At 42.8% G+C, this 17,764-nt stretch overlaps 1 protein-coding gene across 1 annotated transcript; it reads right to left on the bottom strand.

Annotated features, from left to right (window-relative positions):
- Positions 1-6,685: 6,685 nt before the first annotated feature.
- LOC136449804 (rhomboid-like protein 20) lies at positions 6,686-17,502 on the bottom strand. The gene is made up of 8 exons (XM_066450001.1): positions 17,171-17,502; positions 16,960-17,060; positions 14,642-14,782; positions 14,153-14,219; positions 13,043-13,197; positions 12,849-12,950; positions 7,413-7,532; positions 6,686-6,903 (listed from the first exon to the last, which is right to left on the bottom strand). The coding sequence occupies exons 1-8, from the start codon at positions 17,193-17,195 to the stop codon at positions 6,736-6,738; spliced, it is 879 nt and encodes a 292-aa protein (XP_066306098.1). The 5' UTR covers positions 17,196-17,502; the 3' UTR covers positions 6,686-6,735.
- Positions 17,503-17,764: the final 262 nt, after the last annotated feature.

Consider the following 17,764-nt stretch of genomic DNA (forward strand, 5'->3'; position numbering starts at 1 on the left):
ACTATTTATACCGGAACGAGAGGATATCTTGATTCGTTAGAAATTGAACAGGTAAAGAAATTTCTGGATGAGTTACGTAAACACCTAAAAGATACTAAACCTCAATTCCAAGAAATTATATCTTCTAGTAAGACATTCACCGAGCAAGCAGAAACCCTTTTGAAGGAAGCTATTCAGGAACAGCTTGAACGGTTTTCCCTTCAGAAAAAAAAGACTTATTTTTCCATAGTACAATCTTATTCTTTAGCAAAATCAAGATCATTTTCTAGCGGCAACGAGCATCCAAAACCAAAAGGTTTTTCTGGGCAACAAGCAAACAAATAATAAGATTTTGACACGAAGGAAGAAGGTCCTTTTTATTTATCCTTCAGACTCACTTTGCCATCATAAGAGGAGTGCTCCTACCTAAGAGTTCAGGACCGGCAAGTCAGGTATGTCTTCACCTAATCATATAAAGAAGTAAGGACTCCTTTAAGGATGTGGCGGAAAAGAAAAAGATAATTGGGTGACTTGTCAGAGTATTTCTTATCTTACCTGCCTTGTTCCCCCTTTTTTGCAATTTTCTTATTTTCAATTCCATTCATTTTTTTTATAGAATACTTTTTTATTCTATATCTATAAAAAAAATAGTATTCTATAAAAAATCTTTATTTTGTAAACTAAAAAATACAATAGTCAATATTCCTTATAATAGATATACTTAATTATATCATAAGAATCTTAAGATATATTTCGAATAGATAGAAATAGTAAATTTGAATTGAGACACATATTCTATGATAGATCTTAACTTACCCTCTATTTTCGTACCTTTAGTAGGCTTAGTATTTCCGGCAATTGCAATGACTTCCTTATTTCTTTATGTGCAGAAAAATAAGATTGTCTAGAAACGACGGGGCCAAATTTTCTCAATGTATTTCCAGGATCATAATACAGATATTTTTTTGTGTAAGTTTTCCTTTTTTGTTTGATTTGAGAACCCTTTGAAAAGACGTTCAAGGGGTTCTCAAAAATTCGAGATAGATCTAATTAGACTTTTTTACTTTTTTCTGAATTTTTTATTTTTCCACTCTGGAATATAGAGCGGACTGGTTAAAAAAAGAAAATCCTCTTGGAATTCAATCAATCAATTACGAAACAACAGAGCTCTTTTATTTTAACAGAAAGAAATGCAAAAATGATTAGAAAGTAAAATTATTCAATCTTTTTTTGTATTTTAATAAATATTTTTTTTTAAACTAATAACTAGATACTGAAATTCTTTGATTCACTTTTTGAATTTAAGTAACTAAACCCATTCTTAATTTTGGAATATTTTAATGAGAGAAATTGGAAAAATCCGGAATTCCAGTATTTTTTCTTTTTCTTATTTTGTTTTTTGAATTCCCCGCCAAAAAATCCGATCTAAAATCGAGAAAAGAGCAAGTATTCATCCACATTTTTTTACTAATTACTAAAACCTTTTTTTCTTTTATCTTGAATCTAATTCTACTTACTTTCTTTTTTCGAATCTTTTTCAAAAAATAGATTTCTGCTTTTTTGGATCCAGTTTCGGTTTTTTTTTTCCGAATGACCTGATTTCGAGAATCAACTAACCAACAAATCCGTAGCCCAGGTGATTCGCTGCCTCCCTCTCGCCAAACCAAAATGGGATGAATCTTCTCATGCAGCTTTTTTCTTATTCAGGGCGCTGCGAAGCCAATTTCCATCAAGGCAACCTCGCGAATGAAATGAGAAAGCGTGCGAATTTCATTTCTCTAATTCCATAATATTCAAAAATATTATAGAAAAATATTATAGATAGGTACACATCAATATATAATAGAAAAAGTTAGGTTTTTTTGATTTTGACTTTCTTAAAAAAGAAAAATAAATATATAGTCAAGAAAGAAGATCTAGAATATATCAAAATTCAATATTTATATAAAATGTAATCCTTCCCTTCTTTGCATTTTTTCTAAAGCCTGTTCAACCTCATATCACCTAGAACAAGTCATGGACTTCTTCAATGAAAGAAAGTCTCATGGAAACGTTTTCAGATGATCGCCGAAACCTGTATCTGAGCTATAAAAACTTCCAACCCAACTATATGAATGAAGCGATGGAGTCCTTAGATTATCGAATGGAAAGATGGAATGGGATATAGTCGAATTTGGATTTCAAGTTATTTGAAGTTTTTTTGCTTTTTCTATTTATTTCATTTTTCGAGATAGGGTTCGCAACGGGATAATGTCATTAGGCAAAAATTATATTGCCAATTCCATTTTAATTATATTCTTTTTTCTTAATGTTAATAAAAAAAAGAAGAAAATTCTGGTTTTTTCTTTCCAAAATTCGATATAGGCTGAGAGACAATCAGATCGATTTTCTCTTCAGCATACTCATGACTCAAGTTGGCTAATTTTGACTGACAAACTTCAAAAGAAAAACCCTTCGAAATTTTTTGAGTCGTCTCTAAACTCTTTTCTTTATCTCATCTCGAACAAATTGACTTTTATTCCTTATTCTGATCTAATTCTATTGTTGAGACGGTTGAAAATCGTGTTTACTTGTTCCGGAATCCTTTATCTTTGATTTGTGAAATCCTTGGGTTTAGACATTACTTCGGGAACTCCTATTCTTTTTTCTTTCAAAAGAGTAGCAACATACCCTTTCTTTTTTCTTATTTCCTTCGATAAAGTTGGCCATGAACCTCCTTTCCTTTTTGGATCGACTTAACTTAATTCTTATACCTATTCTTTTATTCTTCTATTTTGGATCCCAAGAAAAGAAGAAGAATAAAATCCATAGAAGTTCCTAACTAAAAATGTGATTTCTAAAGATTTTGTTGTAATTCTTCGAATTCTCGAACAAATCCAATCCAATAGAATAAAAAAAATTTTTGAAATTCGTAAATCATAAATTAAGTAATAAAACATAGATAAATAATTAAAGAATACAATCCTTATCCATCTTTTCTTTCTTTTTGCTTCATATACTAAAAAAGAATTCAAAAAGGGAAAATTTTCGTCATGTCACGAAGAATTCTATCTCTTGCATAGGAATAACTAGAATTAAAAAAAAGGGAATGACAAAGCATCTGCTTTCTCTCTGTGGGTGGCACAGGAAACTACCTTCACACTCGCCTAATGACATTATCCCGTTGCGAACCCTATCTCGAAAAATGAAATAAATAGAAAAAGCAAAAAAACTTCAAATAACCGTTTTCAAGAAACTGCTCGAGTTTTAGCAAAAGCTGCCCTACGAGGTCGTATTGATTGGTTGAAAGGCCTGAAAGAAAACGTAGTTCTGGGGGGGATTATACCTGTTGGTACCGGATTCCAAAAATTTGTGCATCGTTCCCCACAAGACAAGAACCTTTATTTCGAAATTCAAAAAAAAAATCTTGATTCGGAATTAGGGACTCATGTTACGTCTGATGAATCGATTTTCTCTTTTTTTTACACTTCTGTATCTCACTCTATCTTGAACTTAAACTTAGGTAAGTGCTTTACCAACATTATGTAGTGTAGTAAAAAAAAATGGAATTTAACCCCTTCATGCTTACTATAACTAGTTATTTCGGTTTTCTACTGGCTGCTTTAACTATAACCCCAGCTCTAAAGGAGATTCAAAAAAAGGAAGGATTACATTTTATATAAATATTGAATTTTGATATATTCTAGATCTTCTTTCTTGACTATATATTTATTTTTCTTTTTTAAGAAAGTCAAAATCAAAAAAACCTAACTTTTTCTTCTTTAAATTGAAATAAAAATTGCCAAAAAAATCACAATTTTGCCATTGTGATTGGGGCTGCTTTTTTTTTTACCCTTAGACTTAGTGAAATTGAACCGGATCTGTTCATTTTGGTATTTTAGTGTTTTTAATGGATTAGAAAATCTTTCTTTTGATGTCTTACTTTCAATACATTATCTCTCTTGTGTAAGACAGACTTTTCGAACTTAGAATACAAATCAAACAGACGGACGAAATCGCTTGTCATGATTACTATACTTTTGAAATACAATATTTGAAGATTCCTCGGGATTTACATTTTTGAGTTGATACACCTACCCTACGGCTCAAAGATTAATAAGAAAAGACAGAGAGATATTTACTTTTTTCACATCTGTAACTACATTCTCACATTTCTTTTTTGATCTTTTTATGCGATCGGAAAACGAATGAGATCAGAAAGATAGGCAGACGACTTGACGATAAGGTCGGATGTTTCCGTGAGCAGTAAGCAGCGGATCTCCCCTTTTTTTGGGGAAAGCTGGTGGCCCTAAACAGAATTGGGGGAGAAGTTTTATGTTATATATGGTAATGGCCGCACCTATAGTACCCAAATTCTATCTCGAACTTCCTATTTTGAAAATAAAAATAGAAAAATAGGAGAAAAATATATGACAGAAAAAAAAATAGGAGAGAAAAAAAAAACATTTTTTGGATTTGAAGAAAAAATAAAAGGAATTCTATCAATTTTTATTTTCCATTTATTTAGTTTGTTTTTCTTAATGAAATTGAAATTATTAACTAACAGAGCAAACACAAATAAAGAAACAACTTTGCTGACCATGATAGATTTTTATCTAGTTGGAAGAGTCCTCTTAATATTCATCTAGTCTTATATAAGTTTGGGTATATAGAAATACCTTTAATTATTTATCTATGTTTTATTACTTAATTTATGATTTACGAATTTCAAAAAATTTTTTTATTCTATTGGATTGGATTTGTTCGAGAATTCGAAGAATTACAACAAAATCTTTAGAAATCACATTTTTAGTTAGGAACTTCTATGGATTTTATTCTTCTTCTTTTCTTGGGATCCAAAATAGAAGAATAAAAGCGCCTGGCTTTTGAAAAGAGTTATTTTCATTTTCATTTTCATTTTCATTTTCATTTTCATTTTCATTTTCATTTTCATTTTCATTTTCATTTTCATTTTCATTTTCATTTTCATATAGTAGCAAAAGTAGTACTTAAGAGTAGCAACATACCCTTTCTTTTTTCTTATTTCCTTCGATAAAGCATCTCACTCTTCTATAGAAATCAAATATGAACAATTGATTCAGATAGACTTTTAATCAAAAAAGTTTTTCCAATCTTCCAAAATTAGACTTTTTCTTATTTTAACCTTTTGATTTCTATATTAAGGATAGACTGACAAAGTTGGCCTAATTTATTAGTTTTCACTAACCCTAGATTCTTTCCCTTTAAATAAAAAACGATTATTTGTAGGCAGGAACATCTATAGAAGCGAACCTTGGCGTGTATGTTTTCTTTGACCTTAGCGGCCTTCTTCATTGGAAAGAACATTTCTCCCTTTTTCCGCTGCGCATTTCTCCGCCAGAATCCTCGTAGTACTAAGTCGTGGCTTACAAGCTAGCCCCTACTCCTTGCCCCAAACAAAAGTACTTGTTTTGACCGACCTATTACGAGCCAAAAGTAGTACACACAAGAGTGAAGTCAGGGCAAAAACCCTACTAGATGGTATTTGGAGACGTCTCGATCAATAGGAAGAAAAGGGAGTCTTTTTTTTCCTATTCCTATTTATTAGAAGGAAATCTATGATATAATAATATAGGGAGGGAGTCTTTTTCTGTCTTGAGGGTTTTATTTGAAATCAAAATAGAAATGCCTCAACTTGATAAATTGACTTATTTATCACAATTCTTCTGGTTATGCCTTCTCCTCTTTACTTTTTATATTCTCTTTTTTAATAATAATAATGGAATACTTGGAATTAGCAGAATTCTCAAACTACGGAACCAACTGCTTTCGCACCGGGGGAACAAGATCCGGAGCAAGGACCCTAAGAATTTGGAAGATATCTCGAGAAGTTAGAATAGAATTCATTCTGTCGAAAAAGAAAGCAGGAAAATAGGAGTAAGCGAGTAGGGTCAACAAGATTATAAACGAATACCATAAGGGGCGAAGGATATTTTTTATATTATTCAAATTATTATTTATTGATTGATTATATAATTTTTTTGAGATCCATATTCATTTTCATTTGCAAATACAAACTCTCTTGCATTTTCTTTTTACTTTAGCGCTAAGGATAAGGGAACGGAGAAAAAAAGAGCTGGCTTGGCTGGTACATGGAAAATAAAAATTGATAGAATTCCTTTTATTTTTTCTTCAAATCCAAAAAATTTCTCTTTTTTTTATACATAGGTCGTCCATTTGGCATTGGAAAAAGGACTGCGTGCCCTTCTAGTAAATAGTTCAAACTATTTTATCGATATGAGTGTTCTATATCAGATAAATTCTACCTTTTTTCTTAATGTTAATAAAAAAAAGAAGAAAATTCTGGTTTTTTCTTTCCAAAATTCGATATAGGCTGAGAGACAATCAGATCGATTTTCTCTTCAGCGGGCAGTTCCATATAGAATTTGTTAGAATAAAACAAGCGGGTTATAAAAAAAAAACTCTTTTTTTTTATCCACAAAGCAAAAAATGGAAAAAATAGCATGTCGTAATAAAATCAATTTCTTTTTTTTTTTTAATCAAAAAATTCTGATTTTCTGGGTCTAGTGAATAAATGGATAGAGCCTGGCTCTAATTCTGGTAAAATAAAAAAAAAGCAACGAGCTTAACTTCTTAATTGGTTAATTGGAAGGATTCCCCGATCTAATTAGACGTTAAAAATAGATTAGTGCCTAATGCAGGGAAATTCATCTTGGAATATAACCAGTTCTTCCCTCAAATAGTCAAATTTACCACCGAAAGTTGCAGTGCGTTAGTTCAATGAGACTGTGCTTCCAGTAGGATGTTCGTTGCCACGTTGATATCATTTCTAGCCCTCATGAGTGCCTGCCTTGCGTTATTGCCATCAAAGCCCATTGAGACCAGCATAGCAACGGAGGACTCTGGAGGCTCCACGATAGGTGCAAATCCAGTTGATGGCTGATTCTGCTTGGGAGAACAAAGTCAGCAGTGCACAACAGGCTGATCAACTAAACAACAGCTGCTAATTTATTTTCATTACATGAAATTCTTAGTACGTAATTGATAAGAATTCATTCTTCATAGCAGAACAAGAATAATAGCACAACAATGTCACAAGACTAACAAATGAGACCTAGAAACCAATGAGTTACCAATAATGTAATCCCAGCCTAATGTATCATAAAGGCAAGTTTGCATTTATAACTTGGAATTTAAGTATATATATGTAATGGACACATCATTCATATTTGAGATAAAGAAATAATTAATATATCAAGCACAGTTATCGGCTAAAACATGTTTGAGTTGTCAACTGCACTTCATATAAATAGGGAACTTTTTTTTTATGCCATAAACAAGCAACTATGCCAAATATTTGAAAAGCTACCACACGATTCTAGCTAAATTATATCTTGGTTCTAGATCCAAGGGCCATTGCACACAGAAATTAACTAAGTTCTTCAGAAGGTAACCTGAACAGCATGGCCTGTTTGGGACGGTGTGTTTCCAACAAGACTCCTGGAGGGACGAGGTGTGCTTCCTGGGGAAGGGGCGAAGTATCTTGCAAAAAATGATGAAATAACCTGTGGAAGCTGTACAAGAGGAAGGAACTTTATAACACCAAACAGGAAAGAAAATTATATGCATTAGCAATTATAGTGCTCCTCCAATTCAAAATATAAGTTGTTTAGAACATCGTAACATCAACACAGTCCACAAGGAGACCACTTCTACTAGCATTTCTTGTGAAAATATGATAGTCCAAAAAAAAACAATTACAAAATATGGGAAGTACTTTTCATGACGAATCTTACACTCTGAATGGAAATAGACTATTTATCCTTGTGCATGGGAAAAGACATGTAGTGCATTTCAAAGAATTGATGGGATAAGTCTCTGTTGGCAGTCTTTGTGGGGCTGGCTGCAGCTGGTCTTTGTGGGGCTGGCTGCAGCAGCATCTTGACTGAGAGGACAATATCCTTGCAGCTGGTCTTTAGCTAGGACAGCATCTTAGGACAGCAACTTAGAGGACATCATATTAAGACAGCATATTAGCATCTTAGAGGACAGCATATTAGGACAGCATATTAGCATCTTAGACTAGCATCTTGGCATATGCTTGGCTGGCTAGCAGACTATAAATATGTATCCCCAACCCCTCAGGTGGGTATGGCATTTGGAAATAAACCAGAAAATTTTCGTAACTCCTAGTGTCATCCTCTCTCGATGAGAGTAAGAATTCTACTACTACCAAAAGTAAAAATTCAGCGACTAACAACTGGTATCAGAGCCGTATTATCCTGTAGCCTGAGCATCTCTTGCTCATCTTCTCTCCCAGTCCCACAACAGCCCCAGCTGTTGGCAGCAGCAGCTCCTCCGGCCGCTCCTGTCCACTCCTCTCCCTCTGCGCGTCTGAAGCAGCCCTCTCCCCACGCAGCAACCATCCGGTAGCGCGTCATGTCCGCAGGGCAGTCTCAGCGCTCGGTAGCCTCGAGCACGCGGCGTCGGCAGGAGGCCGAACTTGCCGCGGCAGAGGAACGCGAGCGAGCGGCGGCAGAGACCGCTGCAAGCGTCAGCAAGGGCGTCAAGGCTGGCAGCAGCCAGAGCGGAGGCGGCGGTGGATGCAGCGCGTGCGGCGGACAGCGGAGGTCGAGGCTCTGCGCGGCAGCATCGGCAGCTCCATTTCCGCTGACGACACCGCCGACGCGGACCTCGAGCTGCTAGAGAGGGAGGCAGCGCGAGCGCGGGCGGCGCAGTGGGCAGCCGCGCACGCCCACGAGCGTGGCGGCAGCCCAGACAGGCGCGGACGCGCTGGTGGCGCTCCTAGAGGAGGCGCGCACGGCGGTGGCGCTCCTGGGGCAGCCGCGCACGCCCATGAGCGTGGCGGCAGCCCAAACAGGTCGCGGACGAGCTGGCGGCGCTCCTGGAGGAGGCACGCACGGCGGTGGCGCTCCTGGAGAAGCCGCGCACGCCCACGAGCGCGGCGGCAGCCCAGACAGGCGCGGACGCGCTGGCGACGCTCCTGGAGGAGGCGCGCACAGGCGACGGTGGCGGACGGTCGATGGAGAGCGCGGCCTTCATAGACAGCGTGGCTCTCTCTCCCCGGATCGGTACCGTGGTTACCACGGGCTCCAGGCTGTCGTCAGGGACGTCGGCCTCGGCGGTGGGTGGCCTACCCTCACCAAGACCAACTACGTCGAGTGGGCTGCGGTGATGAGGGTAAAGCTCCAGGTGCGGCACATGTGGGAGGCAGTCCGGTACGGCGACGTCGACTACGACCTAGATCGACGGGCGCTGGATGCCCTCATCGCTGCAGTTCCGCCCGAGATGCAGTTCTCGCTTACCAACAAGCGGACTGCCAAGGAGGCTTGGGACGCCATCGCTGCAGCACGCATCGGCAGCGACCGCGCCTTCAAGCCAGGTGAGGATGTTGATGACTTTGCTCTCCGTCTCAACACTCTGTTGCAGAAGATGGTGCAGTTCGGCGATGACACCCTACGACGAGGAGAGAGCTGTCGAAAAGCTCTTCCGCTGCGTCTCCGAGAAGTACAGGCAGATGGCTCGCTCGATCGAGTCTCTGCTGGATCTCTCCACGATGTCGATCGAGGAGACGATAGGTCGCCTCAAGGTCATCGACAGCGATGAGCCACAGGCTCTCTCGGGGCCCATCACCACTGGTGGGAAGCTCCTTCTCACTCGGGAGCAGTGGCGTGCCAGCCAAGGTGACCGGAAGAAGGGGGAGCCTTCTTCCGCAACAGGCGGCCGCAAGCATGGCAAGCCGCGCAGAGACGCCCAGGCCGGGGCGCGAGGACGTGCCGAGGGTGATGCCTGCGGAGGCACCTTGGGCGGCGCCGCCGGCAGGCACAAGCCGGCACGAGACGACGCCTGCCGCAACTGCGGCCAGCTTGGCCATTGGGCCCACGACGCGGCCAGGCCCACGTCGCACAGACGGAGGAGCCGGCTCTGTTCGTGGCACATGCAAGCATCGAGCTACCTCCAGCGGCACCGGCCGCAGCGGCTCTCCTCCACCTTGACGAGCCAAAAGCACACGCCCTCCTCGGCGACAGCTCCGGCAACGACAGGACTGACGGGTGGTGCCTCGACACCGGCGCCACCCATCACATGACCGGTCGACGGGAGTTCTTCACCGAGCTTGACTCTAGCGTCCGAGGCTCCGTCAAGTTTGGGGATGCATCCGGCGTGGAGATCAAGGACGTCAGCTCCGTCATCTTCACCGCCGTGTCTGGTGAGCACAGGGTGCTCACCGGAGTCTACTACATCCCCGCGTTGAGGAACTCTATCATCAGCTTGGGACAGCTGGATGAGAATGGTTCACGCGTGGTGGTTGAGGATGGAGTCATGAGGATTTGGGATCGCCGTCGTCGCCTTCTTGCCAAGGTAACCAGAAGCGCAAATCGACTCTACGTCCTCAACGTGCAGGTGGCACAACCCCTCTGTCTCGCTGCTCGTCGGGACGACGAGGCGTGGCACGAGCGTTTCGGGCACCTTCACTTCGAGGCCCTGAAACGGCTCAGTGCCACGGAGATTGTGCGAGGCCTGCCGTGCCTCGACCATGTGGAGCAGCTCCGCGACGTCTGCGTGTTGACGAAGCAGAGGCGACTCCCCTTTCCCCAGCGGGCAAGCTTTCGAGCCAAGGAGAGGCTCGAGCTTGTACACGAGGACTTGCGTGGCCCGGTGACACCGGCCACACCGGGAGGACGACGCTACTTCCTACTGCTCGTCGACGACCTCTCCCGCTACATGTGGGTGATGGTCCTCGGCAGCAAGGGAGAGGCTGCGGACGCCATCTGGCGCTCGCAGGCTGCTGCGGAGGCAGAGTGCGGCCGCAAGCTGCGCGTGTTGCGCACCGACAACGGCGGCGAATTCACGGCGGCTGAATTCGCGTCGTACTGCGCTGATGAGGGCATTCAGCGCCACTACTCCGCGCCGTACAGCCCGCAGCAGAACGGCGTCGTCGAGCGGCGCAACCTGACGATTGTGGGGATGGCTCGGGCCCTTCTCAAGCAGAGGGGGATGCCGGCCGTCTTCTGGGGAGAGGCGGTGGTGGCGGCCGTCTACATCCTCAACCGCTCGCCTACCAAGGCGCTCGACGGCAGGACGCCGTACGAGGCTTGGCATGGGCGCAAGTCAGCGGTCTCCCACTTGCGGGTCTTCGGCTGCCTCACGTTTGCCAAGGAGCTTGGCCACATCAGCAAGCTCGACGACAGGAGCACTCCGGGAGTGTTCATCGGCTACGCGGAGGGCTCGAAGGCCTACTGCATCCTCGACCCGAAGACACAGCGTGTGCGCACGGCGCGCGACGTTGTGTTCGACGAAGGGCGAGGATGGGCGTGGGACAAGGCGGTGGACGACGGCTCGGCTCCGACGTACGACGACTTCACTGTCGAGTACGTCCACTTCGAGGGAGCTGGGGGAGTAGGCAGCTCTTCTTCGGCGAGCGCGTCTACCCCAGTCCCCGAGCCTCCACCGACCCCGGCGCCTGCTACTCCGACAGCGCCACGCTCTCCAGCCAGGACCTCGGCTGCGATGAGTTCCTCGCCGACTCCACCACAGCTGGCAACGCCACGCACTCCAGCACCGACAGGCACCTCTCCGGGCACGTCTACTCCAACACCAGCTCGTGTCGAGCACAGCCCGATTGAGCTCGCTACTCCGCTCTCTCACGACGAGGAGCGCATCGACGCGTACCACGACGACGAGCCATTGCGGTACCGTACGATGGAGAACCTTCTCGGCGACCAGTCGGTGCCGGGACTGGTGCCTCACGACCTGGAGGACTTGGAGGCGCAGTTGCACCTTGCATGTGACGACGGCGAGCCACGGTCGTTCGCAGAGGCCGAGGACACGCATGTGGAGCTCAGGGTGGACAGCAAGTCCGCTCTGGCCCTGGTAAAGAACCCCGTTTTCCATGAACGTAGCAAGCACATCCGGGTGAGGTACCACTTCATCCGAGTCTGTTTGGAGGAAGGGAGCATCAAGGCGAGCTACAACAACACCAAGGACCAGCTTGCGGACCTGCTTACCAAGCCCCTTGGGAGGATCAAGTTCCTTGAGCTCTGCTCCAGGACTGGGATGGTTTAACTTTCCCACAAGACGATGCACAAGACTTAGGGGGAGAATGATGTGATAAGTCTCTGTTGGCAGTCTTTGTGGGGCTGGCTGCAGCTGGTCTTTGTGGGGCTAGCTGCAGCAGCATCTTAACTGAGAGGACAGCATCCTTGCAGCTGGTCTTTAGCTAGGACAGCATCTTAGAGGACAGCATATTAGGACAGCATATTAGCATCTTAGACTAGCATCTTGGCATATGCTTGGCTGGCTAGCAGCCTATAAATATGTATCCCCAACCCCTCAGGTGGGTATGGCATTTGGAAATAAACCAGAAAATTGTCCCAACTCCTAGTGTCATCCTCTCTCGATGAGAGCAAGAATTCTACTACTACCAAGAGTAAGAATTCAGCGACTAACAAGAATATGTAGTCCTTGTGCATGGGGTACATGAACATGACCACTGTAACAAGAAAGGGGAAATAAAAGGCTAGGGAATAGGGATAAGGAATACATAATAGCAAATACGTAAATAACCAATAAAATTTCAAGAAAAAAAGCTGATGAAATGCGATCTTGTGCGACCCAGTCACTGTCTGAGCTTACTTTTTTCTTTTCTTTTATGAGGGGTTATATGGTATTTACTAGATCGGACCCATGCAGAGGATGTAACAAGGGAGCTAGTACTTGGTTTGGTTGGATTCCATATTATCTAGTAATTCAGGAAGTTTGCTGATGCCCTGACTCATGAGTGAAGAATACTGTAATGGAAATATGAAAGCAAACCAAGGAACAATATCAACGGTACTAAAATACAAGCTGGAAAAGAGATGTTTAGTAACCTTCATCTTGCGGATGCCGAGCACATTTAGACGATAGAGAGAACCAGCAACCAGACCAAATATACCAGGAATAAGGGAGCGCTTCCAAGAAGATAAAAGAAGCTGCCAGGTAAAATAGAAAAGAGGTAATGGGTGAATTGAAAAAAAAAAACAAAATCAGATAAATTCGGTTATGATTATGACAAGAGACTGACCTGAAGACCAGCTAAGTAAATGAACAATTTGTCACTGAAATTCAGACCAAAAATACGGAACCGTGATGTGACTGGAATGTCAAGAAAGAATGGAACAAAAGAGGCAAATATGAGACCATAAGGCCCTGATGCAAGCGCACTGATGTAGTCTGTATCTGCAAGAAAAATGGAAGAGGAAGAGTTAACAAGAAGCACAGGCTCATGATTATGCCATCAATTGGCATATAAGATATAATTCGAAACATGATTAAAAAATAATGCTCATAGTTAAGCCACTAATCAACATAAGATAAATATCAAGGGAATGATGTGACAAATAGCAGAAGGTGGGCTTAGCTAACATATTTAAAATGTTAGCTACTCTAAAATGGTGAAAGCATTCACTCAAGAGTTCTATCCAACAAAATCAGGGAGACAATTTTTCCTGAATGCTCTGGAACAGATGAATAGAGTTCTTCTCTAGAGAATAATTACACTTTCTCCAGAAAACACAAATGCCATGTTTCCAGAAGCTTTTCGAGAAACACTTCCAATCGAATGCATCTTTGGAAAATGAAGTGAACTTATTTGGAATTCATAAATAATGTAGCTAATTACAAAATGGAGCCACATGGGCCTGGAACACTAGATATCAGGTTTACCAAAATTAAAAAAAATATGGGAATAAGTTCTACAAAATATTACACTAGCTTGAAAATTTGTACCAAAGAAATGCTTTACATTATTGACACATCTGCTTCTATCTTATCAAAAGCTAACATACACTGTAGTATTTCTATTTACAATCAAATATGGCAGTCATTTCCTGTTTTCTAATCGGAACTATAACAACGATGTGTGTGTGGGTTTGGGAGTTTCTCTCCCTTGTAGGAGTAGACTCTTGTCTCTCCGAGCTTTTATCTCTTCTTAATGAAATGATACACAGCTCTCCTGCTTTGTTTGAGAAAAAAAAAACTACACAATGATTAAAGAGGACAGGAGAATGGAAGCTCTGCTTTTAGAGTGAATGGGAGTTATTTAGGAAGTAAGCAGATCACGTAGCTATTAAGTGCACTAAAAGATATATGATGACATTATTTATAAGTTTGCTTCATTAATTCATTAGTTTACCTTTCAGGATAACCAATGACAGGATCTCGAGGAGTGATGATGCTGTGATAGTGAACAGACAAAAAACCTGCACAGTCAAATGAAAAAAAATGAGCAAGCATCATATCATAATTGTTCACAAGTAGTGTATTATATTTGGAACCTTTTGCAAAACTTAACTAATTTGGCAATAAAGCTTCATCACATGGCCATGAAATTTCATGTATTTTGGACTTCCGTAGTCACGTGCACTGGAGAACTTACAAATCATGGGACCACTTTCCAAGCCCACAGTCTAGAAAGCTAACTTCTCAAGTTCATCGTCAAAAGTGCAAGCCATGCCAGTTTTTGGGACTATTGGTGCAAGTCACTCCTTATACCAAGTTGTTGGTGTTGTTTCTTAAATTTTCTTTGAGAGGGCTGTTTTTCCATTTCTTTAGAATACAACAACAATAACAACATAGTATTCTTTAGAATACTAGGGAGAAATATAAAAGGTAAAGTACCTACCGAATATTTGTTAGAGCCTATCTGCCTCTCAAACACACGGAAGTAATACAGAAGGTACAGTCCAAACATCAACTCCGGTGTTGACTGAAAAGCAAATACAGATGGGAATATCTTCCATAAACGGAAATTTGTTATAGTGTCCTGAAATAATAATAGAAATAATTGATCAGACTTAATCTCAGAATGATTAAACTTCTTATAAATATAAAAGGTTCAAGATAGCAGTCAGTGATTAGCTAACAAAAAAGAGTAACATCAAAGATGTAGTTGAAACAAAGGACAAATATACAAATTAAGACACCTTGCCAGTTGCCACTTATAATCAAGAGTTAACATTCAATTTTCCCCAGGATGTCAAACATTTCTAAATGCATAGCTTAGGTACGAAACATAAGGGCTTTAAAAGATAGGGTACCAAACTAATCATACAACGGAAAATTATAATTAATGTTCTGGCAAAATGCATGGTACAAGATATGAACTTCAATAAATTCACCCATTTATAGTTATGAAATAAATAATCACACGTAACGAGTTGACAGTGAACTTCACATTCCACAGGTAATTCTATTATGCAGTCATGGTTTTTAAGGCAGCAAGGCGAGGTGTGGTGACCTATCACCCTCACAACCCCTTGGCAACGCCTAGGCGTTCATAAGGCGAGGCTGCGCCTTACCATCCTAAGAAATAGGAAAATAGCAGCAGGAAGGAGGCAAGAAAAAGGAAAACAAAAAACCAGAAAAGAGCAAACAAAAAGAGAAGTGGTCGCCCAGCCCACTAGGCAACCCACGAATGCCCTCCCATACACACCCCTTCTCAGGTCACGCCGTCACAGGGACACGGACGCACGCTCCCCTCTCACGCAGGTGCAGCACCGCCGCATCTCCCTCCCTCGCGCTGCTCTCCCACGCAGCCTTCCCTCCGGTCCTTCCCTCCCTCTTGCTGCTGCTCCCCTTCTGGATCATCCAACGTCGCCACAGATGACCCAGGAGGCGCTGCACGCCAGTCAGCGGCGCCGAATTTGGTATGGATGAGAGGAGGTGGCTGCATGGCCTTTCTGGTTGGTTCCCTACTGTTTTCCTCTGTTCTGTCTCCAGTCCCCTTGGATCTCTTACTAGCATTGGCTCATAGGGTACAACTTACTCCCTGCGAGCATCTCATCGCCAAGGGCCTTAAAAACAATGGATGCAGTTCAAGCTCCTTTGAAGCTTTTATAATTTCCAATCAATTTCAACAAACAGACATTCATATGGCACATTGATATAATGATACCAACATGCCACCATTTATGAATTAATTTCTGGAATCACAAATCTCAAGTCAATCAATGAAATCACATAGTACACACGTCTTGTGCAACATACAAGAGTGGAGGGGTCACCTATATAAAATAATGCTTTCATGCTAGCTACATAATCTTGCACCCTAATTATTGTTGGTAATATTAATCCATAATATCAGCTAAGCTTCTCACACCTTGTGCATATCGTGAATTTTAGTTTGCCAAATTAATTTTCAGAACGCATACATGCAACATAGTTTGCCCATGCAGTGCTAGTTAACTAATATACAAGTTCCACGAACTTTAAGTGGCGCAGTCAGTTAATTTGATTCTAACTCTTATAACAGGCAAAAAAGCACAAGGCTACATGTCCTATAGCGTCACCGGGAATGGAGTTTTGGAGATGTGACTGCACATGAATATTCAACTGCAGTGGAGATCAACCGGGAATAATGGCAGCATTGCCCATCTCTGTAGAACTGATGTCTAAACCCATACATCATTTCCTACATCAACCATCTAACAAATCACTGCCCTGGATCTCACTAGCTTATTCCACAGGTCAGCTAAAAACTTTAGTCCATCCAGTCCTAACTCGTACCAGCAACATTGTTTGTGTCCTACTTCATGAGCAAACCATCCTCCATATCCATAATAATTCCTACAAGCATAATTCATGTTGTCCCACCAACACCCCTCCGTATCTATAACCTCCAACAATAAAGAGCCAATACTCCCAGTTCCGCAACAAATCCAAAACCTGAAACCCTAAGATATCAATTTAAGCTGCATAAGATAAACTTCACCTACGCATCATTTCGCTAACACCACAGAGAAAACCTAGCATCAGTTGAAGACCACAACGGTACACCATTACCTACAGCCCCGGAGATTAGACACCGTCCACCGTCCATACAACCAAACCAAAGAACCACCAGAAAATAAAGCTAAAGGTCGTGCCACAGCGAAGGCTCAGATTGGGGAAACCTAACCGCAAGCGCAGCAGACTGAGCAAAGCGGGCGAGATTCTGCCCACCTGGTATGAGATGCCGAGGGCGCGGGCGCGGCGCTGCGCGCTGAAGACGACGGACAGGAGGCCGCTCGCGAGGACGACCGCCCGCGTCACCGGCGCGTTCTCTGGAACCAAAAGGGAAAACGGCGCCCCCGCCGCCTCGATCAGAAAATTGTACGAGCACGAGCTGCGAGAGACGCAAAATTCCGGCGATCTAGGGGCGGTAACGGCTTACGGAATCCGGAGATGCCGCCCTGCATCTTCAGACGGAGGCCGCTGGTCCGGTCGGGGAGGCGAGGCGGAAGCGAGGTCGGGAGGCGCGGCAGCCTCCCCCGGCCGTACGAACAGGTCGCGCCCGGAACGCGGGTGGGGGCGCGGCTGTACTTCCCGTGGGTGATGCGGGCGGCGGGACGGAGCCCGGTAGGAGACGGTCGGACGAGCGTGGCGAGACGGCCAGACGGGGGTGTTGACGGTGGTGGTGGTGGTAGTTGCGTGGTGCCCTGGTTGGTTGGGCTGCGCCGCGGATGCTTCGTGAGTTGGGAGTCTCCGCCGTGCCGGAGTAGCTCACTTCTCTAGACGGATTCTTGTACGATATCTATTCGAAATCGAAATTTCGATATTAATGCTATTTAGTAAAATTCGAATACTCAATTTGTGTCCATTCCAAAATACACTATCTGATTCACGTTACAAGGTATTTTAATTTTCGGAAGTGCTAGCGCCCGAACATCTGACCAAAGAATGCATCGCGCTCATCCGCAGTCTTGCGCCTCTTTCTCTTAAAAAAAAAGCCTTGTACCTCGCTAGCCCATGTGGTCTATCTGCATCC

The sequence above is a fragment of the Miscanthus floridulus genome, chromosome 5, assembly GCF_019320115.1.
Source record: "Miscanthus floridulus cultivar M001 chromosome 5, ASM1932011v1, whole genome shotgun sequence".
Taxonomy (NCBI): Eukaryota; Viridiplantae; Streptophyta; class Magnoliopsida; order Poales; family Poaceae; genus Miscanthus; species Miscanthus floridulus.